The sequence below is a fragment of the Lethenteron reissneri genome, chromosome 30 (genome assembly GCF_015708825.2).
Source record: "Lethenteron reissneri isolate LAM-NWPU_2019-01 chromosome 30, ASM1570882v1, whole genome shotgun sequence".
NCBI lineage: Eukaryota > Metazoa > Chordata > Hyperoartia > Petromyzontiformes > Petromyzontidae > Lethenteron > Lethenteron reissneri.
In genome coordinates, this window is record NC_083808.1 from 11,612,785 (window position 1) to 11,637,403 (window position 24,619).

The 24,619-nt window shown below is 47.9% G+C and overlaps 1 protein-coding gene across 1 annotated transcript in view; it reads right to left on the minus strand.

Annotated features, from left to right (window-relative positions):
* LOC133349529 (dynein axonemal heavy chain 3-like) overlaps positions 1 to 24,619 on the minus strand; it is a 622,240-nt gene that overhangs the window by 90,605 nt on the left and 507,016 nt on the right. Inside the window, 2 exon segments of the mRNA XM_061563065.1 lie at positions 5,739 to 5,921; positions 23,309 to 23,471. Coding sequence (XP_061419049.1) covers positions 5,739 to 5,921; positions 23,309 to 23,471 — 346 coding nt within the window.

Sequence of the window (24,619 nt, forward strand, 5' to 3'; positions counted from 1 at the left end):
AAAGAAGGTTTCTCACATTGTAAAGGTGGCAAACGTACAGCCCTCCGAATTGCTTGCTCATGACACTGCTTGTTAAAGGGTCTCCATCAGAGGGAGCTCTAGAGGACCCCTCCGGAGGGTAATTTGGTCTACTCTTCTACGGTGGCCAGACGTCTTGGAAAAATTTAGTTTACCCACGTGCGACTGCCGATCGACTAACTGCGGTGCATATATACTCCTGGGTGGAGAGATGACCCAGAATGCCATTGCCAGACATCTCAATGACATGAATTATTGTTTCCGTTGCCATGCAGGGAGATTAAACCAGCTAAACGTTACACCACAGCAGGATTCCATTTGCATTGTATGGCTTTCAAAATGCAAATCGGATGCAGTAACAACATTCAGTCACTGTTCAATCCCCCAGTAAACTTTAAAAGATCATTGAAAAGGACTACCTGGCGGTGAGCCCCATTGAAAAGGCCTGTCACTAAAGGTATGTGTGCATGGCTGACACTTTGTATGGACAGCTTGGTAAAGTTACGTATTCAGAATAGAACGAGCGATTCAAATATTTATTTATTAATAACTATACGAAATCTAAATAACTAGCAATACTCGTGTCTCTTTTATCAACAACATTTTAAAACGTGGAATTTAGGTTAGGTCTACTTCCCACAAGGTCATCTGTCCAAGCACATTTTGGACTGATTTCCACCTTTTTTCGATTTAAAGCTTTCATGACTGCAGGGATTCATATTCTTGTTTTTTTCGGTAAAGTCACGTCGAAGGGAAATAATAAAATAATAAAAATCAAACAATAAAATCCTCACGACATTTCGGTTGCAACACAAGCAATCATCATCAGGTGTGAAAACCACCTGATGTGTTGCAATCGAAACGTCGTGAGAATTTGATAGTTGTATTTTGATTATTTTATTATTTCCCTTCTACGTGACTTTACCGAAAAAACCAAGAATATGATTTCCACCTTTTCAGTCTCATCAGCAGGGTGCAGCCAATTATAAACGCATGCTGCTGATTGTGTGGTATCAGAGCCCTCCATGAATACCGTGAGCTAGCTCAGTACAGAACAGCACATCTGGTCTCATGTCATATTTATAGAGCGCCTTAGCTCAATGCGCATTACATCGTTTAAAAAGCAGTTACAAAATAGAGCGATTTAGATGGTAGGGGCGTGCAAGTGAAGTATTGGAATTGACGGCAGGAACTTCTTGACGGGAACACACTTTTATTAAATCTTTACGTGTCAGAATACAACGTGTGGTCTCCCTTCTTCCGACTTCACACTCCACTAATCTCGTGTAAACTCTAGGCCTCTGGCTACACACGATACACTTCACTCGTGTAGACCCTATGCCTCTGGCTACACAATACACTCGACTCGTGTAGACCCTATGTCCCTGGCTACACACAATGCATTCGGCTCGTGTAGACCTTATGCCTATGGCTACACACACTACACTCGCCTCTGGGTTACACAGAGTCCCGGTCCCGTTAGGACAGCGGGACTAGGTACCGCAGGGCCCTAGGTCTTCATCCCCGTCTTCATTCTTCGCTGGTTACACACTGCCCTTACGCCTGTGTGCATCCCCTTTTATAGCCCCTGCTCACGAGAGACGGAGCTGATGCGGACGTCGACGTGAGCATCGTTCCTTAGTGAACCAATCACGACGCACTCTCTCTACGATCCGTTTTCCCCAGCGCGTGTTAACACTACTCCACCAATCACACCGCGCTGCCACCCGGTCACTCCCTCTCAGCGCGTCACCGGCCCACAGCCAATCATTACCCCGTAACCCACGACCCCGCGCTGACCCCTGATCCTCCACCGTCAGCGCGCGTCACCACATACACAGCCAATCATTACTCGCTGGCATACGATCCCTAATCCCAGCGCGTATCACCTCTACACAAGGGCCGAGGAATGAGCGACCATAACAGAGGGCACAATGGGGGTCACGAAAGGGCTATAGGGGCGGGGGGATGAGAAGGAGTGGAGGGGCGATGGGAGGTAAGAGGAAGGGGATGGGCAGTCGAGAAGAGGTGAGGCTTTGAGAAAGGAATGGAAGGAGGTTAAAGAGGCGGACTGCTTCATGTGCAGGGGAAGTTGATTCCAGTGGAGGGGTGCAAGGAGGGAGAATGATCGAAAACGGGAAAGGGCACAGGGAGAAGGAGGGACAGAGAGAAAGAAGATTGGGAACAATGAGGACAAGGAGGGGAGATAGAAGGAGGTGAGAGAGGCAAGATGAGGTGGGGCAAGGCCATGGAGATATTTAAAGACGATTGTACAAAATTATACAAACTTAGTATGTATGCACTATCTTGGCATGTTGCCAGTAATAAAACAATAAATAATGAGACCAGGATCTGTTTATTTGATTACAAATTAATATTTGATATATCGGACAAAATGCCTTACTTTTTTGGATATACAGTATCATATTCTGCAAAATGGGGTTATCGATACGAACATCAACATTGGCTTCTCACCAGGTTTTGCAACCTCAGAAGGTAGTGCCTATTTTACTGACCTCAAAGGGATGATGGGCTAAGTTAAATCTGGCTGGGACAAGAACTCATACTACCATAATTTGGAGCCAGCTTGCCCTGCCAACTAAACTCAATTTAGCACAGTTGCTCTTATAACCACCCTCCATCTGTCATGAGCACCGCTGGATTATGTAATCGGGCATGCATGAAAGGTGCTAAGCTGAATCTTTACACATTGTCGATGACTGTATGAATTATGCTCAGTGATTTAGTAAATGTTTTGTTGTTACACATTCTGCATGTCTGAATAAACTCAAAACTAGCATTTGAAGTAAATTATCAATCCACATGTCGCTCGTTCAATCACTCTATGCAGCAGTCGAGGCGATGAGACACGTTTCTTGATTATCCCATGCGACTCTGCACTCAGCACCATTGATTGGTGAACCAAAGGCAATCCGCAGGTTGAATGTGGTGGGGTAAAGCGTGGGAAATCCCACCTCTTACGAAATTCATGGCTTGCGTGGGATAGTAGGACAAAATGCACTCATGAGGGGCTCTCTAGAGCTCCCTCTCGTGCATGCCCTTCCACCACCAGCGGGGTGTGTAAGATATTGCAGGCTGTATCTTTACCTGAACATCGTTAGAAAGTCAAAATCATTATTCATAAGAGAGCTTGGTTTATATGACTTACCAAATGTGTAATGACGACTTGACACACTTTCTTGAGATGGTTTATTTTTTTATTTAAAGCTTTCGTGACTGCACGGATTCATATTATTGGTTCTTTCGGTAAAGTCACGTAGAAGGGAAATAATAAAATAAAATTTAAACAATACAATTCTCACGACGTTTCGACTGCAACACAAGCAATCATCATCAGGTGTGATTGCTTGTGTTGCAGTCAAAACGTCGTGAGAATTTTATTGTTTTATATATTTCCCTTCTACGTGACTTAACCGAAAAAACCAAGAATATGGTTTATTTTATTAAGGAGCCACGTGCTCACACTTGAACAGGCTGAGACCCCACTGCAATGGCCCTGAGTCTCCCGCTCATCTCCCTTATATACGGTCTGAGGCCACGCCCCCATTCCCAAACCTTCTCGCTGGTTCTAGACCGCTCGCTATAACAGAAAACTCCACTGTCCTCTTCCGTTACCTGGCCACGCTCCTATTCTCGATCATTCCCGTAGCCACCAGTCCCTTCGTACTGCAAGCTGACTCCCCTGTCACTACCTTCCGTGGCCACTAGTCCATTTGGACTGCAGGCTGACTCCCCTGTCATTACCTCCCGTGGCCACTAGTCCACTCACACTACAGGCTGACTCCCCTGTCATTACCTCCCGTGGCCATTAGTCCATTCGCACTGCAAGCTGACTCCCCTGTCATTATCTCCCATGGCCACTAGTCCACTCAGACCGTAGGTTGACTTTACTGTCATTACAAATGCAACCAAATATAAATAAAACAACTCAATGTAAGCACTTAAACGAAGCCATTAAAAATTGTGATTTGGAATCAATGAGTAGATCAGTAAAACATGGTGAGACATTTCATGTACCCTGGGACAGCCTTCAAAAATACATTTTTCAACTGAGAGCAAAATCAAACATTCAATGTCATGCTGCAGAGGTTAAAGTCCTGATGATCGAACAGAAAGCATTGAAAAAGTGCGAGAATGCAACTATAATAAAATAACCACGACAGGTATGTACACTGCATGGAAAATTCCATGAGCAAAAAGTTTCCTCTGTGATATTTGTGTCACGCAACTGGTACAAAATTGTCTACTTCTGTGAACCACATCACAGTACGAGTCCACAGCAGGAAGCACAAAGTGTACCGTGTTGCTAAAGTGTGAGAACTGAACAATTGCCTCCATCTAAACGGTCTCCCTGGCAAGAACAGTAACCACCATTTGGTTATCCTGCTGTGGAAAATAAAAATTTGAAAATATAACCAAAACGCCAGTTTATATTAATGTGCATGGGGAGAAAAGCTTGTAAGGTTTCTGTTACACGAGTTTGATTATATCGTGTGAGATTGTGTTTTGATGGAAAATATAAAGGTGCAGCCCTGCAATTGCTTGTTTGCGCCACTGTTGGCAGAAGGGCCGCCGCTGGGGGAGCTCAAGGCATCAATTTTAAAGGGTGTTTTGGCCTCCTCTTCCACGCTGGCCAGCCAACTTGGAAGAGGTGGGAGGCCCCATAATTGACCTCATCACACGAGATCTGCTGATTGACTAACTGTGGTGGTCCCGTTAGTAAACTAAACTAAATTATACGATTAATCTAAACTTATTTTATTTGACCAAGTAAGGCTCTTTTTCAGAAGTGACCTGGCTACAAATATTAGCTCAATGAAGTGTATTATCACGTGAAAATGCATTGCAGCCAAATACTCTGAATGGAATGTTATCTACGCGACCACGGGGAGAACATGCAAACTCCAAAGAATCAGGGTCGGGATCAAACCCACAACCTCCTGCATACCAGGCGAGGGAGATAACATCTCGCCACCGTGGCGCCCAGGTCTGAAGGGTGTACTGCAGGGTGGACAGAGGCGGGGGGGGGATTTAAGAAAATTGCCCAATTGTTTCAACTACCTAGCAAGAGATCCAATGGTGTGATAACTATCACACTACGGCAGCCTCCCATGTCTTGATGACCTCACGAAAAAATATTCAACAGTCGGTGATTGAACTTGATTAGCAGGAGGACCAAGTGGTCACGTGAACCATGGATTATGATGTCTAATATAAATTTAATGATTCACCCCCTTGGTGATTCGATGAATTCTCAGAATTGGATTCAAGAATCGATTCGTATTTTTTTTATTACAATGAATGAAGAATATTCTTGGTTCTTTCGGTAAAGTCACGTAGAAGGGAAATAATAAAAGAATAAAAATATAAAACAATAAAAAATTCTCACGACGTTTCGACTGCAACACAAGCAATCATCATCAGGTGTGAAATCCACAGCATACACACCTGATTTCACACCTGATGATGATTGCTTGTGTTGCAGTCGAAACGTCGTGAGAATTTTTTATTGTTTTTATTTTTATCATTTTATTATTTCCCTCCTACGTGACTTTACCGAAAGAACCAAGACTATGAATCCCTGCAGTCACGAAAGCTTTAAATAAAAAAATGAATGAAGCCTCAAATGTATGCATGGTGAACTCATTACGAAGCCAACTGTGCTTATCGGAGGTGCAGCCGAGTGTCATCGCCCTCACCTTGATGGCCTTAGCGGCCTGTGCTGCCGCATTGGCCGTAGCCTCCTCGGACTCCACGACCGCCTTGGCAGCTTCCACCTCCAGAGTCTCATCGGCAATGATGTTGACCAGCTCCTCCGTCTCCTTGCTCCTCTCAATCAGCTGCGGTTCCAGCTCTGTGAGCTCCTGCTTCATCAGTGCGATCTGCAAATGCCCAGAGAAGTATCGAGTTAATAATTCTAGATTTGAAGCTTTTGTGACTGCAAGGATTCATATTCTTAGGTTTTTTTCGGTAAAGTCACGTTGCCTCTGAAACGTCGTGATTTTTATTTTATTTTTATTTTACTTTATTAATTTAAATTTTTTACCTACGTGACTTTACCGAAAAAACCTAAGAATAAGAATATCGAGTTAATACTAGAGCCGTGCAGTTACTGGAAGAAGAAAAAAGTCTAGGAAAAAATGTATGACTGGTCCAGGCCTGCAATGAGATGGAGGCCACCGAGAAGAATATAAAACATTTTACTTGTGATAGTGCATTGGCAGTGTTGCACAAAAGCAGATGAGATTGGCCCTTCTTCTTTGGCATGAAGTAGGCTTATTGCCCAAAATGTTACTGATTACAAATATATAGGTTTCCTTTTGTGGCAGTGTTCTTGATGAAGGTGTTGAGGTTTTCAAGAGAACATTAGGTTGCTACATTTTAAAGGGATTAACTGGTTGGTACCCCATCAGTGCTTGTCTTACAATCAAATTCCCCATAAGAGAATGATTGAGCCCATCAAGCGATGGATGATGAATACAAAATAGTCCCTCTTAATGGGAGGTCAATGGCAGTTGTCCTCTGGGTAGACTGGTCACTGCCATAAGAATGTGGAATTGCCTTCACTTGCTCAGGACCACCAATAGAAATGAGCGATATCTAATGCTTGTTTGAGCAGAGACATTTTTGGGGTTTAGAAATCAGAAGATACCCAAGCAGAACTGAAGTGGTATGTATGATGTTGTGGTTGACGTTTCAATATTCAACAATAAACAAGGTTATGCTTATGCACTAGAACTTAATGGTCCCGGGTTGCTATTCAATAAATAAAATGGACATTTATCCCAGTTACTCTGCATAAATCTCACTGCAGATCACTAAGACCTCTCTGCTGTCAAGAATGAATTCCACAAAGTTAATTTATAATGTAAATTATCCCCATGGGTTGTATATTATGATGAAATATGCGTGCAATGCAGGAGGTATATTTAGCGTATTTTGCAAGCAACTGCCAACAATGTGACTGACGGATGAAAAAAGTATTGAAATTAGATATTGTTTAAAAACAACGACAATGAAAAAAATAGCTTTCAGGCATGCAATGATGCCCTGCCCCTCGTGATATGATGAACTGCCACAATTTGACGTTGCTATTCAATTCAAGGATTGATCTATTTTTTTGTTCTTTGTGGTAAATGTAACACCTCGAATGACTGCGGGGGGTAGTTTCGTTAAGCCACCACAGTGCAAACAACGTATCATCATGAGCCATTGTCGATGCACTGCTGGATTGAGAGCCTCCCCCACATTCCAGCACTGCGACGATCAAATAAACCCGGGACTCCCACGGACAGATCTCATCGCTTCACATCCACGGTGATCCTCCTCTTGGAAATGTTTTCGAAAATATATGTTTATATATATTTTTAGCAGATAAGAACCACTGAGATATATACATAAAACCTTGGATTGCGAGCATAATTCGTTCTGGAAACTTGCTTGTAATCCAAAGCATTCGTATATCAAAAAACTCGTATATCAGTTGTAATCACGTGACGCTCGGCAGACAAAGCATATACGTACTACTCGTATTGCAAGACCTCGCTCGTTTATCAAATTAATAATTATTTAAAAATTTTGCTCGTCTTGCAAAACACTCGCAGACCAAGTTACTCGCAATCCAAGGTTTTACTGTAGCTCTTTTTTTGGAAGTGACCTGGCCACAAATTATCATTCGACAATGTGGCTTATCACGTGGAAATTTATAGCAGTCAGATACTCTAAACACATCTTTCTAAATGTGGAGGGAAATATGTAAAAACAAAAATGTGTCGTCACACACTACAGGTCGATATGTATTTGACCTGAAAACTATCGAAATATTCAGTTCTTGGGGATTGTTGACATAGTGATTTGGGTGCCTCGTTTGATTCCGGGCCACAGCTGATATCAGTGACGAGCGATATCGGAATCCTTCCTGCCCTCCCCCATTTCACCGACCCGCATTGACCAGCATGGTGAAGTATGGTCTGAAACCTCTGTGAGTGACATCGTGTGGAATGACCTTCAACCACTGGTGGAGTGAGAATGGCTGGAATTTGCACGTAGCTTCAGTTGCATGTTTGTTTTCATACGCAATTTAAAATGTAGTTTAACGGTGATGAAGACGACTATATCATCCACTCGAACTATATTTTACCCAAATTTAATTTTCACTGCTGCAGATTTATTTTACAGTTGCTCTGCCCCTTGCCATTGCACGAAGTATATTGTTCCACTCGTTAAGTAATTCATAACATTTCAGTTCTACGTCAACAGGTAAGTCCATCATGCACTTTTGTTTTTTTAATTTTGCATAAATTCTGCACCCCCATGACCAGCTCAGTGTTTTCCTCTTCAATGCATCCGTCTCAATGGTTATAAATAAGTAAGATGATTGCGATGGTCTTGCAACTCTTTGATGGTGGCAAGATCTCTCTTGAGACTTAAAACCACGTTCAGGGAAGACTAATTGTGCTTCGGTATATGTGAGAGCGGTTTGATTGTTTACACCAAGTTTAACGGTGATTGGCAAAGTCATCAGTGAAAATAAGTTCACCGATCAATAGCTAGAAGCAAGGCATTGATTCCTACTTCAGTGTTATTAACCGTGAAAGGATTATTCAGTTGTAGGCTCCATACAAGCTTGTCTAACACACAGCGGCAGGCCAGTAGAAATAATATTGTCCTAAAGATTTCGTGAATATATTTAATTTCATAACTTAAGCAATTGTCTTTGTCTTCTTTTCTTCTTTTTTTTCTTATATATAAAAGTCTCCGCGCGTTCGCGCTTGCGGGGGATTTGGCTCTTGGACGGTGGGCTATATGTAGAAAAAAAAATGACAGGCGGCACGCCCTAAGCCCTGCGGTGGGAATAGGCTATTTCATTTTCCCATCCCTAAACTTTAAAGTTGTTTAATTAACACATTTGTGCCGTTTCTATTATTAATATTTACTTACATCGACCGTACCAACTGACGCCCATTGCGTGGGGGGGGCGGACCCTGCCAAGGGGGACATTTCCTTTTACGCGTTTAACAGCCAATACATACACACATCACGCTGCGGATATTTCTTCACAGTGTAATGTCCTCTTCGCCCCCCCCCCCCCAACACGATGTGTCCAGTTTATACTACAGAAGACTCCCTAGCTAATAATATTTCACTGCTTACATACCATTATTCTTGCACGGGCGTGGGATGCTGGGGGGGGGGGGGGGTAGCGGCCCAGCCCCTAGCCTGGCAATGTGCCAACTCCGCCGCCTCGCCAATGTAGGCCAGGAGGGCGGCTATGCATGGCACAAGGCCTCAACACGCCTATGGTAAGTACACATTTTCAAGCTTCTTGCACTAACAAATCAAGTCCAATGTTTTCTATTATTAAACACATTAGTTGACAAACATTACAATAATTATGTTTGTGTGCACAAAACTCTTTATTTTTAAGTTGCTAAATTTTCCCTTTTTTTGCTGCGCTTTTATGACGCTGCTACGGTCTGCCAGTCTGTGATGTTGCCATGTACGTCCATGTGTATGTGTGTGTCAGTCCATATGTGTGTGTTAGTCCACGTGTGTGTGTTAGTCCACATGTGTGTGTCAGTCCATATGTGTGTGTGTTAGTCCACATGTGTGTGTTAGTCCACATGTGTATGTAAGTCTATACATGTGTGTGTCACTCGATGTGTGTGTGTAAGCCAATGTGTTTGTGTGAGTCCATATGTGTGTGTTCATCCATGTCTGTGTATCTCAAGTAGATGTCTGTGTGTCACATGTGTATGTGTGTAGGGCTGTGTGTGTGTCAGTCTATCTATGTGTGTTTAAGTCAATGTGTGTGTGTGTCTTAGTCCATATGTGTGTGAGTAAGTACATATGTGTGTTTACGTCAATGTGTGTGTGAGTCCACGTATGTCTGTGTGTGAGTCGCTGTATGTGTGTACGTCTATATATGTGTGTGTAACTCCATCTGTGTATATCTCAAGTGGATGTCTGTGTGACAGTCTATATGTGTGTGTACGCCAATGTGTGTGTCACTCTATGTATGTATGTGTGTGAGTCGCTGTATGTGTGTACGTCCATATGTGTGTAACTCCATGTGTGTGTATCTCAAGTGGATGTCTATGTGTGTGTCAGTCCATATGTGTGTGTGTTAGTCCACATGTGTGTGTTAGTCCACATGTGTATGTAAGTCTATACATGTGTGTGTCACTCGATGTGTGTGTGTAAGCCAATGTGTTTGTGTGAGTCCATATGTGTGTGTTCATCCATGTCTGTGTATCTCAAGTAGATGTCTGTGTGTCACATGTGTATGTGTGTAGGGCTGTGTGTGTGTCAGTCTATCTATGTGTGTCTAAGTCAATGTGTGTGTGTGTGTCTTAGTCCATATGTGTGTGAGTAAGTACATATGTGTGTTTACGTCAATGTGTGTGTGAGTCCACGTATGTCTGTGTGTGAGTCGCTGTATGTGTGTACGTCTATATATGTGTGTGTAACTCCATCTGTGTATATCTCAAGTGGATGTCTGTGTGACAGTCTATATGTGTGTGTACGCCAATGTGTGTGTCACTCTATGTATGTATGTGTGTGAGTCGCTGTATGTGTGTACGTCCATATGTGTGTAACTCCATGTGTGTGTATCTCAAGTGGATGTCTATGTGTGTGTCAGTCCATATGTGTGTGTGTGTCTGAGTCCATGTGCGTGTGTGTTAGTTGCTGTGTGTGCATGCCTCCATGTTAGTCAGTGTAAGTCCATTTCTTTGCGTGTCTGTAGGCCCATGTATGCGTCTTAGTCCATGTGTAGTGGCGGTGCGCGCCGACAAGGTGGGGGCGTGGGTGTGCGCGCGCCGGGCGTGGCTACATCGAGTGTGGGGCGTGTTGACGCACACTGACAGTGATGGATCACGGGGCGGCGCTGGGTGCGTGGTTGTGCACGCAGACACGATATGGGAAAGAGGATCGTAGAGAGAGCGCTGGGTGATTGGTCAACTTGGGTGGGTGCTCTCAGCGACGTCCGCATGGAGGACTATAAAGGGGGACGCGCGAGAGCACTCGGGGAGTTATTACCAGCTGAAGATCGAAGACGGAGTTGAAGAGATAGGGCCCTGAGACCCCTAGCCCCGCTGTCCTTGTAAGGGCCGGGACCCTGTGCGGCTCAGAGGCGAGGCTGTGGGACCCGGGGCCTGGGGTCCGTGTGGAACCAGGTTGTGGGACTCAGAGTCGAGACTAATAACCCAGCCGGGTGTGTTCCAAGAAGCTACGGGGCGTGAGAGCCCGTGTGGGTATAGCTCAGGGGAACCTCGTGGGTTATGTGGCAGTTGCCACCCGTGTAACAGTTTGGTGTTAATAAAAAGGTGTGCTACCCGTCAAAGTCGTCTCCCGCCCAGTGACTACTTTACAACTGGCGTCAGAAGTAAACCTGTCTTCACAAACGATGGATACCAGGAAGACTACCCGAACCCACGACCGAGATCGGGGAGACGACGACGTACCGGAGCCACAAGCATCGGGAGGCGAGGAAGATGAGACGCCACCGATGCAGCACCGCGCGGCGATGGACGACGCTCCGCTCGCCTCAAACACCGGCCTTCAGGAAGCACACTCCCGCCTGGCGGAGTTGTTGCTCGCCGCCGCTTCGATTTTGTCCGAAATCACGGCTTCAGGAGCCGGGACGGCGACTACAAGGGTGGAGGAGGGAGTGCGGCCGCCAGGATCCCGCCAGAACGCGCTTCGCGCCAAACGTTTTGAAATTGGCGCCATTTTCGAGGGTCCACCTGCAATTGGCGGGAAGCGTGGACACCACGTGTTCGGGGACATCCACTCCACACAGCCCGCGTCATTGGCGCGCGACGAGACTCTCCACCATGCGCCTGCCGACGGAGCCGACATTTTCATTGACTACAGCGGTGCGCGGGAAAAGCATTCATCGGGCGACGACGACCAGGTCCTCCAACAGAGACTGCCCGCGCTCACGGCGTTCAAGGCCGACGGGGGCGACTGGGGGGCCTTCCAACGAAGGTTCCTCGCGCATCAGGAGATGTCGGGGTGGTCCGACACCACTGCCCTACGCGCACTGCCGGCGATGCTCGACGACGACGCACTTGCGGCCTTCACATCCGCCCCAAGGTCGTCCCGCTCTACGCTCCAGGCCGCGCTACATCTCATGGCTAAGGTGTTCGGACCGCCCTCGACCTGTCGCCACCAATTTTACGAACGACGTAAGGTTGATGGAGAAACTACACTCGCCTATCGCACATCGCTGCTCGCCCTGGCGGACGCCGCCTTTCCACGCATGGACAAGGAGGGGAAGGACGCCATGGTGACGGAGCAGCTGCTGGCGTTGGCACACGGGCTGGGAGTGCCCATAAATACGGCCGACGAGATGGACATCTGCTCCTTGGGGGTGGCGACAAGTATTCACGCACACGAGGTCCTCAAGCGAAAGCGGCCGGTGATCTGTGCATCGGCGGGGATCGCGACACCAGCCGCGATGGGCGCCGAGCCTCAGACTGCGACGGTTCGGGAGGAGGCCTTCACCGTCTCAAGACCGGGGGAGTGGAGATCGGGGGGTCGTTCGCCCGTACGATCCCGCAAGCTGGAGCAACCGAAACCTACGACAGCCATGGTCTTGTGTTACAACTGCGGCCTCCGGGGTCACGTCGCGTCCGGGTGCCGGGCTCCGCGTCAGCGCGCCTCGGGACCACGTCCGGACGACGACCAAGGCCCCAAGTCGTCCCAGCAAACCCCGGCAAGTCGCGGCACCCCACACGCTCGGTCCACATACACGGCACACACGGGTCGCCGCTTCGCGGTGGGGGGACCGCGTATGGGTACCGGGGATTCGGTTCGGCGAGGGGGGTTCGTACACGGGCCGGGGGCAGTCGAATGGTCAGAGTTGGCCCACAGGATAGTGGCTGCGTCGGCCGGGTCGTCCGTAGTAACGGGGTTTATTGACGGGGTCGAGGTCCGGGTGCTGGTGGACACGGGTGCGTCGGCCACCATCATTTCGGACCTTATTTATAACATCCTTCCCGTCCAATGCCGACCCCTTCTCCCGGTGGACGTACCGTTTTACGCGGCGAACGGAGGATCCTTGGGAATAATCGGACAGATTCGGGCCACTATTTGTATTGGTGATATCAAATTTGCGGGTCCCATTTTTGTGTCATCGTCTCTGGCGGTTCCTTGTTTACTGGGCACGGACTTTTTGGCTAAAATGCCCATTAAAATTCTCATTGATCAAGCCTGCATTGAACTTCCGTCGGGTCGGCGGGTTGCATTTTTAACGAGTCCTACCAAAATACGCACGGTTTGTGCAACGGTTCAGGCGCTGGCAACTCAGACTGTGCGGGTGCCCCCGGGATCGCAAATGTTGGTACCCCTGCGGTTGCGAAAACCCCTGGGGATCGACGGGGGGGACCAGGGAGTCCTGTTGGGGCCATCTAACAGAGCAGTTGGGGGCCTCGACTTAGCAGTAGCTCAGACCATGGTGCGGGCGGACAGAGATCCGTTCGTGATGGTTCTGAATACGGGGCCGCGGACGGCTGTAATTACTCAGGGCACGGTGCTGGCTCAAGCGGCGCCGCTGCCCGTCGACGGAGGGCTCGTTGCGCATGCCGACTCCAGCCTCGATACACACCCTCCATCGGATGAGGGGACAGAATGGCTCGACTCGTTGTGTGCTGGGTCTAGTGACTTGTCTAGTGTGCAGTTGGGAGCGTTGAGGGGCCTGCTACTCGAATTCGCCGACATCTTTAGCAGACATAAGTACGATATTGGCTGCACGGATTTGTTGCGCCACCACATAGCGACCGGTGATGCGGCCCCTATTCGGCAAAATCCCTTCCGGCTTAGCCCGGCCGAGAAGGAACATGTGAGATCGGCTGTTAACGACATGCTGGCTGCCGACATCATTTCGCCCTCTTCCAGTCCGTGGGGGGCTCCCATTGTCCTTGTTAAGAAACAGGACGGCTCCTTGCGGTTTTGTGTGGATTTTCGCCGCCTAAATAAAATCTCTATGGCCGACGCGTATCCACTACCTAGGATGGATGAGTCGCTGGATGCCCTGGCGGGAGCACAGTATTTTTCGACGCTTGACCTGCTTTCAGGATTTTGGCAATTGCCCCTCGATGAGGAATCAAAACCTAAGACTGCTTTCCGGACACCAGGAGGCCTATTTGAATTCAATCGATTGCCCATGGGCTTACATTCCGCTCCCGCCACGTTCCAGAGGCTCATGGAATTGGTTTTGTCAGGACTCCAATGGGACACCTGTTTGATCTATCTCGATGATATCATCATTTTCAGCCGGACTTTCGAGGAGCACCTCCAGCAGTTGAGAGGGGTGTTCCTCAGGATGTGTTCCGCTAAATTAAAATTTAAACCCGCGAAATGTCACCTGCTCCGGGAATCGGTCCGGTACTTGGGCCACATTGTTGGCCGTTCAGGGATATCCACGGACCCTGCTAAAACGCACTGTGTCAGCTCATGGCCAACGCCAACCTCAGTCACGGAAGTCCGCAGCTTCATAGGATTCGCCTCCTACTACCGCCGGTTTGTCGAACATTTTGCCACCATTGCCAGGCCCCTACACGCTTTGACGGCTAAAGGGGTAAGGTTTCACTGGGGCCCAGATGAGGAGGCCGCGTTCTGCTCCCTTCGGGACGCCTTGGTGCGAGCTCCCCCCTTGTGTTACCCCGATTTCACGCAACCGTTTCTGCTTGACACGGATGCCAGTAACACGGGTATCGGGGGAGTGCTCTCACAGGTGGTCGGGGGGGTCGAACGGGTGGTCGCCTACGGTAGTAGAGTTCTGTCACCTGCGGAACAACGCTACTGTGTGACTCGTCGTGAATTGCTTGCGATCGTTTTCTTTATACAGCAATTCAGACCGTATCTCTACGGACGTCATTTTACTGTTCGTACGGACCACGCGGCTCTCCAATACGCAATGCGGGTGGCGCAACCCTCCGGCCAATTGTCCCGATGGCTGGAGGTCCTACAAGACTACCAGTTCACGACGATTTACCGAAAGGGATTGCGGCACTCGAATGCGGATGCCTTGTCGCGGTTGCCGCCTCGCTCGGAATGCGCGTGTCTTCTGGGATCGGCGCGGTGTAAACCCCCTGTCGCCGCTCGCGCGGGAGTTTTGCTCGCCGCCACTGATGCTCCAGAGCTTGTTTTGACCGCCGCTCCCACGGGCGGGGACTCGCTGCTCGCGTTACCTCTTATCGAGTGGGGCCGTCTCCAAATGGCCGACAGCTCCCTACTCATGCTACGGCGGAAGGCGGAGGCTCCCGAGGGGGGGGGGATGCGGGTCAGTTCGTGGGTGGTCAGACAAGGCCTCCTGATGAAGTGGGACAATATGTCCCGGCGCCATACGCTCGTTGTGCCATCTGCTTTGCGGGGTAGGGTCGTTCTGGCTGCTCACGAACGCCTCATGCATTTGGGATTTCACAAAACGCTTGCCCTACTCCAACGGGACTATTATTGGCCGGGTATGGGGAGCGACGTGGAGAACATCCTCAAGGGATGTGTGGGGTGCGCTCGAAGGAAACCGCCACAGATTGCGGCTAACCCACCGCTACAATCCATTCAGGTTTCGCGCACGAACGAGTTGGTTGCGCTCGACATTTTGGGGCCCTTTCCCGCTACACCTAGGGGTAACAAATACCTGCTGGTCGGCGTAGAGTACTTCACCCGATGGCCTATGGCGTGGCCACTCGCCAACCAGTCAGCTGCGGCGGTGGCGAACGCCTTTGTCCAGGGCTACGTTTTGGACAAAGGCGCCCCAGAACGCTTGCTGACGGACCAAGGAAAGAATTTTTCGAGCGTTTTGTTGCGCGAGGTGTGTGACCTGTTGGGTACAAAAAAAGTGCGTACCTCCCCGTACCACCCGCAGACTGATGGAATGGTTGAACGTCTGAACAGAACGATCACTTCTATGCTGTGCCAACAGGTCTGCAATGATCAGGTTGATTGGGACTTACAGGTACCCGGGGTACTCGCGGCCTATCGTATGGCCCCCCATGCGGCAACGGGGTTTTCCCCATTTTTTCTCATGTATGGGCGGGAGGCTGATCCGCCTATGGATGTCCAACTGGGGATTTCCCAGCCACGTGCGAAATCCAAATTGGCCGACCACATTAAATTTAATATCGCCAAGCTGGCGGAAGCGCGAGAGGCTGCAAGGTTAAATTCAAGGTCGCGCCAGGTCGCTAACGAAAGGTTGCATGAACGGAAGGTGCATACGCACGATTGGAAAACAGGCGATAAGGCCTGGCTGCATTGTCCACATGCATCGTTGGCCACGTCCCCTAAGTTGTTGAGACCATGGAGGGGACCGGTGGAAATCGTGCGTGTTGCGCGACCCCAGTGTATCCAGATTAAATGGGGAAAACGCCGTTGGTACGTACACCCCTCCCGGCTGAAACCTTTCGCGGAAACCCATGACCTCCCTGCGTGCCGTAACGACCGAGCGTGTGATGGGGCCGTCGGCTCGGGGTGGCAGGTGTCGCAGTCTGATCCTCACGTGTTTCCGCCTGACCTACTCCCAGGTGTCGCGGACCTGACGGCGGCTGACCACCGAGAGCCGGAATCCCGAGGCACGCACGGATCTACAATACCTGCCCCGTGCCTCCCTGGACTGCCGGCGCCACCGGACGATCAACCGCGTCTGGCTCCGTATGACGGACCGGCCAGACGGACACGTGCTAAGACTAACCACTTTTCCTGAAAGGGGGGGGGGGGGGGGCCGAGATTGCGGCTCGGCGCCACGTTCCCCTTCTGCCCAGTACATTGCCCCGTTTAAGGGGTGATCGGAAAATGAAGGGACGCTGTACGAGTCATTTTTGTATATACGTTTATTGTTGTCTCTCGCCGCTTGTATATATTGTTCTGTTGTTGCGGTGATATGCTCTGCTTATGGTGGGCGGAGTTCTTATTGTGTTGTTGTAATTGTTGTTGATGTTACGGGGCACACACTAATTGGGGGGGGAAATAAAAAAAAATTTTAGCAGCCGGGTCGGCTGCGAGCTATGTGGTAGGGGGTGATGTAGTGGCGGTGCGCGCCGACAAGGTGGGGGCGTGGGTGTGCGCGCGCCGGGCGTGGCTACATCGAGTGTGGGGCGTGTTGACGCACACTGACAGTGATGGATCACGGGGCGGCGCTGGGTGCGTGGTTGTGCACGCAGACACGATATGGAAAAGAGGATCGTAGAGAGAGCGCTGGGTGATTGGTCAACTTGGGTGGGTGCTCTCAGCGACGTCCGCATGGAGGACTATAAAGGGGGACGCGCGAGAGCACTCGGGGAGTTATTACCAGCTGAAGATCGAAGACGGAGTTGAAGAGATAGGGCCCTGAGACCCCTAGCCCCGCTGTCCTTGTAAGGGCCGGGACCCTGTGCGGCTCAGAGGCTGTGGGACCCGGGGCCTGGTGTCCGTGTGGAACCAGGTTGTGGGACTCAGAGTCGAGACTAATAACCCAGCCGGGTGTGTTCCAAGAAGCTACGGGGCGTGAGAGCCCGTGTGGGTATAGCTCAGGGGAACCTCGTGGGTTATGTGGCAGTTGCCACCCGTGTAACAGTTTGGTGTTAATAAAAAGGTGTGCTACCCGTCAAAGTCGTCTCCCGCCAAGTGACTACTTTACACATGCGTGAGCTTTATTGACCTGCTCATGGCCTATGATACCATCAGTAGGCCTGGCCTCTGGGTTGTTCTTCGTGCTTTCCGAGTCCCTCACCCACTGCTCACCATCCTTAATGACCTTCATGATGGGGAGCGGCCCCGCGTCAAACTACATGGCCGTGAGTCAGAGCCATTCCCTGTACACCTTGGGGTGCAACAGGGATGTCCTCTGGCTCCCACATTATTTTACATATATTTGGACCACGTAGTTCCTGAAGCCTTCAATGGCTGTACCCGAACAATTTCCATCTGCTACAGATACAATGGGAGGCTGATCGATGCCCGGGTGCGGTCAAGGGATGGCTCCCTATTGCTCAACCACGTTATGTATGCCGATGATCTGCTAATTGCTGCTCACTCGGAGGAGGAGTTTGAGGTGCTGCTGCTGAACCTGGAGCTTGCTACCAAGAGGTGGGGCCTTACCATCAGCCCCACCAAAACTAAGCACCTGCCTGACTATTTTCTACCATCGGACACTCCACCCCCACAACTCCCAATTGGTGACGGGGCAGTTGTGGAGACAGTGGAGAGTTTCCCATACCTTGCCAGTGTACTAATGACCGGCTCCGGTTTAACAGCAGAGGTCTCACTCCGAATCAGTCGAGCCACATTATCTTTTCATTGGCTGCGTAACGCTGTGTGGAAGCTACCTGGTCTATCACTCCGCACGAAGCTTCAGGTCTTCTCGGCCACGGTCATTCCCTCCCTTCTCTACGCTTGCGAAACTTGGACCCCCCTAATGGAACATCTTCGCCGGTTAGAAACATTTACGATGGCCTGCCTATGATCCATCTTGGATTTAACCAGGCTGCATTGTGTGAGGAGCTCACAAATCCTTGAAAGATTTGGACAAAGTCCCATCGGTGACCTCCGCCAGGCAAGGCTGCGTTGCCTGAGTCATGTAGCCCGCATGGCCAGACACCGCATGCCTAGACATCTTTTGTTCGGCCGGATCCAAGGGGCTGGAGAAGAGATGGAGTGATGTGGTACAGGAGAATGTGGAGCTGAGTGGACTTGCCGATGACTGGTACCAGCCATGTCAAGATCGGCCACTGTGGAGGAGGCTCCTGAAGGACGCTACTGGCCAGTTGGAGGCAATCGCCCTCCAACAACAACGGAGGGCGGAGGAGCGATGCTCACAACAACGAGCGGCGCGCCGGGCGGCTAAAGTACAGCAAGTTGCCACAGTAGGGGCCACAGGTGGTGCATCAGCCAGTCGTCTCAGTCAGTCGACCTGTGGCATCTGGGTTTGCCCCGTGACCTCCTGCCAGCAGGCGTTCAACACTTCACGTGGCCTCAAGGTGCACATAGCCTGGCACAAGCGTTGTGGTGACGTCATCGCCACTTAGTGGCGAATGGCGGTTGTTGTTGTTCAGTCTATGTATGTGTGAGTGCATTTGTGTGTGTAACTCTATGTGTGTGTGTCAGTCCATTTGTGTGTGTAACTACATGTGTGTCTGCCTTTTTCGCCCGGGCAACGCCGGGTACTTACCGCTAGTATACTATAAACATTTACAACACAAAAGGCTCATTTTGGCATTGTAAGTATTCTATTGGTAATTCAAAATAACACCGTAAGAATGTATGTAATTGTTACTTGTCATCCATAGTATATTAGGTGCCATAAACTGTTTACCTGTGGCACACCACGGGAAGGGGGGGGGGGGGTAGAGTCAAGGATGTCATGAATGGGAAAAGAAAAATGAATTGGAATCGGAAGGGATGCCGGGAAAGAAGTCTCCAAGAGACACAAAGAGGGCACGGCTCAAGATGAGCAGCTGGAAGAAAGAAGGAGCACCGTCGGGCAGAAAGGGGAACAGAGAGAGAGAGAAGCCTTCAAGGAGCAGTGGGCGCTGGAGGAGGCCATGTGCTCGGTGGCAGAAGACGGATAGCTCTGCATGCAGCTATGAGCTACTGTCGGAGGCCGTATGACTGTGAGAAGGGCTGGGTGCAGATGCAGCACTTGTCGTAGTATTTTTTTTTTACATATATTACACAGAAAACAGGGGGAACATAGACATGGAGTAGGGAGAGAGGGGGTAGAGAGAGGGGGGGGGGGTAGAGAAAAGGGGTGGAGAGAGAGGGAAGGGGTAAAAAGGAGGAGAGCAGAGCATTACATCTCATGTGAAATCTTTCATTTAAAAACGGGGGGGGGGGGCACATAAAGTAAATCATTAAAAAAAACTAAATGATGAACAAAGCAAAGTGCAGACTACACCGAGCATCTTTTTGTTTCCTCTGATCGTAAAAAAAAGAGAGAAAAAGAATGACCGGGCCAAGATGTCGGGGACGAGAGGGTGGTGAGGATGAGAGGGGAGGGGAGAGGCGGAGAGAGAGAAGTAAGGAGCGGGAAGGAGTGAGCTGCACGTGGGTGTCAGGGAGAGGGGGTGGGCTCAGAGTGAGGGTGGCCACACAGAGGCCACGTGACTTGCGGAAGGCTTGAGGTGATGTAGATATAGAGATATAGAGATGAGAGGGGTGGGACTCGGAGTGGGGATGGAGACACATAAGTCACGTGATTTTCCAGATCCTTCAGCTGATTTGGATATGTAGATCAATCCAGTACCGGCACTTTCTATAGAAATGTCTAATTTAAACCCCTGGCTCAGAGCTTCCAACAGAGACGAGTACCACCCAGCCCTCATTTGAGTATTTGGCACATTGAGTGATAGTGTGTTAGTGTTGAAACTAAGGCTGTGGGTCGAGTGCAAATACTGTGGGTTAGTGGTGATGTTGTGGGTCAGTGAATGTTGAAGCTGAGGGTGAGTTTTGAGTCTGAGTGACAATTGAGGCTATGGGTTAGTGTCGAGCTTGTGAATAAGTGTTGAGGCTGTAGAACAGGGGGCAAGCTGCCATTGGGCCCTCCCCGAGGCTGAAAATCCATGGTCCGAAACATCTGTGGACTGGACATCCGTGAAAAAGAGCTTCACAGCTCATCGGATCTCTCCAGGATGAATAAAGACTCTGATATCGACAATATTCTGATTCTGAGACAGCGCTGAGGCTCGGATTATTGTTGGCAGCGTGGATGGTTCTGAGGTCAAAGTTCGATTTAAAGCTTCTTTCGTGACTGCAGGGATTCATCTTATTGGTTCTTTCGGTAAAGTCACGTAGAAGGGAAAAATTAAATAATAAAAATAAAACAAAATAAAATTTCGATTTAAAGCGTTCGTGACTGCAGGGATTCATCTTCTTGGTTCTTTCGGTAAAGTCACGTAGAAGGGAAAAATTTAATAATAAAAATAAAACAAAATAAAATTTCGATTTAAAGCGTTCGTGACTGCAGGGATTCATCTTCTTGGTTCTTTCGGTAAAGTCACGTAGAAGGGAAATAATAAAATAATAAAAATAATAAAATTATTTACTTTCGATTTAAAGCTTTCGTGACTGCAGGGATTCATCTTATTGGTTCTTTCGGTAAAGTCACGTAGAAGGGAAATAATAAAATAATAAAAATAAGACATAATAAAAACTTAAACATAAAATAATAAAAATAAAACAATAAAATAATAAAACTTAATAAAATAATAAAAAAAAAACATAATAAAATTTCGATTTTAAGTTTTCGTGACTGCAGGGATTCATCTTCTTGGTTCTTTCGGTAAAGTCACGTAGAAGGGAAATAATAAAATAATAAAAATAAACGTAATAAAATAATTCTCACGACGTTTCGGCCAGACTGGTCTTCACCTGAGGACGGCTGCTTGCGTTGTGGCCGAAACGTCGTGAGAATTATTTTATTATGTTTTATTATTTTATTATTTTATTACTTCCCCTCTACGTGACTTTACCGAAAGAACTAAGAAGATAAGTTCTGAGGTCGTCGTTAGTGTTTAGGCTGCACAGGTAACTCATTGTGCAGCTGCGACATGCAGCAATAGGGTACAACGAGCAATGGAGAGCATGGTATTTCCTATTGTCAGTGATAACACCATAGTAATGCAACACATGCAAGGCAATTGTAAACCAGTAATGATGCTGGGAGGCATTATAGCATGCTCATAAAAGTCATCTTTTAAATCCAGTCACTTCATTTGCTCATTAACGCAGCATTAAACTTATGTCCGAGAGCCTGGGGCACAGATCTGAGGTAGGTGGGCAGGAAATAAGAGCAGTTTGCTTTCTTAATTGCTTATTTATGTCAACAAATAAAAACTACTCCCCACCTGCCAAACTCGTCTCCCCTCCACTGCCAAATCCACAGCGTGCAGTGAACCCAATGACCAGTGTAGAGACTAACATTACAAAGAAACACGTTGATTTAAAGCTTTCGTGACTGCAGGGATTCATATTCTTGGTTATTTCGGTAAAGTCACGTAGAAGGGAAATAATAAAATAATAAAAATATAAAACAATAGAAATTCTCACGACGTTTCGACTGCAACACAAGCAATCATCATCAGGTGTGAAATCCACAGCAATAATTTTTATTATTAATATAATTTATTATTTCCCTTCTACGTGACTTTACCGAAAGAAGCAAGAATATAAAGAAACACGTTTTACGTTGTTTATTGTGTTAAAGAAGAATAGTAGAGTTTTTGTTTTTAGATCTCAGCAAGTAATTGTTGTTGTTGTAACACCTCAACTGGGGCACTGACGCTCTTCCGTCCAATATGATGGAAGCCACTGGAGATATACACTTTTAAATCATCCAAATTGAAAACTCATTTCTTGAGAACCGCTTTTTGTGTTCAGTTTGTTGTCCTTGCACCGCACCTCCGATTAGGACAGCTGGCTACGTACGGTGCAAACGAAGTTCAACGTACACACATACCTACAGGTAACATGTGGTGGGGGTAAAGAATGGGTATTCCCACCTCTCATCCGAGGCGGCTGGCCAACGTGAAAGAGTAGGCCAAATACCCTCTCGAGCAGCTCTCGAGAGCTCCCTCTCGCAGAGGCCCATCAATCAACAGTGGCAAGGAAAAGCAATTGCAGGGCTGCACCTCTACCTGTTATCTCCGCTATTTTACAAAATTTCACCATCAACAGTCAGCATCTCCGATTCGCACGGTTGGCTACGTACGGTGCAAAGAACTTCAACACGTCTTCTTGGTTCTTTCGGTAAAGTCACGTAGAAGGGAAGTAATAAAATAATAAAAATAAAACATAATAAAACAATTCTCACGACGTTTCGGCCACAACGCAAGCAGCCGTCCTCAGGTGAAAACCAGGTCCGTCGAGGCGACAGAGTCTGAATGAAACAGCACACGAGCTTGGAGCATATATATAAGCTGGGCGCATTGACAAAGGAATTTGCATTCAATGCGCCCAGCTTATATATATGCTCCAAGCTCGTGTGCTGTTTCATTCAGACTCTGTCGCCTCGACGGACCTGGTTTTCACCTGAGGACGGCTGCTTGCGTTGTGGCCGAAACGTCGTGAGAATTGTTTTATTATGTTTTATTTTTATTATTTTATTACTTCCCTTCTACGTGACTTTACCGAAAGAACCAAGAAGATGAATCCCTGCAGTCACGAAAGCTTTAAATCGAAACTTCAACACGCATACGTACACCGTGAGCATCATTTGACTACGCAGGAGTACGACACCCAGGACATGGAGTAAAAAGTGGCGAAGGGGCGTGACGTTGGATGGAGCTCTGACCTGAGAGGCAGCAAAGTCGAGTTTCTCCAGCCCCACCACGTAGCGGTTCTTCTGCGTGAGCAGCTCCAGCCGCTTGCGTTCCAGAAGGCTCTTGAAGGTCTTGATGAGCTCCAGGTAGGAGGTCGGGGTGACGTACGTCCTGCGCTGGAGACTCTCGTAAAATCTGCATTCGGCAAAAAAAGTAACCTTGAGTCACCTTTATTATTAACGTCACAAAGTTTCCTGGTTCCGAAAGAGGGTTCTGTTTCGGGGAATTACCGCATGTATTATACACTACGATGCCGTGATATAAATAGTTACATTGGTATAATAATGACGCATCAGGTCTAACAGCAGATTTTCAATAATTATGTTAAATTTTGATTTAAAGCTTTCGTGACTGCAGGGATTCATATTCTTGGTTCTTTCGGTAAAGTCACGTAGAAGGGAAATACAAATTAAAATATAAAACAATAAAATTCTTACGACGTTTCGACTGCAACACACCTGATGATGATTGTTTGTGTTGCAGTCGAAACGTCGTGAGAATTTGTATTGTTTTATATATTTTTTATTTTTTTATTTCCCTTCTACGTGACTTTACCGAAAGAACCAAGAATAATTATTATGTTGTTACATAATGAACCACACCCCCCATACTCCTCCACCCCCATCCCCCACGCTTGATATAATCCTCTTCCCCTCTGGCTATAAGCGTCTCATTAAAATGTTATAGAGTTTACATGCGCATCATTTTCACCGTGCTGCATATGTATCACTGTTGTGTACAGCGTCTTGAAGTATGGTTGAATTTAGAAGATGTATACATCCAAATTGTTTGGCATTGTATCACTGGTCAATCAAAGCCTATCATCCCCTCTGTGGTTGATAAAATTAGTGCCGCTTTGTGGGTAGTCGTCAGCCATTGTCACGTGCAAACCTGATCCGTTCATTGTAATAGGAAATTTCTACCGCTGGTCCAGGCTTTCTGGTGGATATTAGCACTGTCTCACACTAGTTCGAGTTTGCAGACACTGAATTGTTGGACTGTTAGAAAGTACACAGTGGTTTGCACTCAATGATAATATCTGCACTCAAAGATAATATCCACACCATCCCCTTCTGTACACGGTCTTTAGAGTCATCTTTAGAGCAGACACTCTGCCAAGAAATGTATTAAGTTAATGGTGGAATCAGACTTTTAACGGCGAGCAAAAGGTTTTTTTTTTTAATCAACAATGACCACTGGGAATCCCATCTGAGGTTCATTAGCAGTGTGGCTAGCAAACACAGCGTGCGTATTTGTCACTCACCTTCTTCAGATTTGTTTGT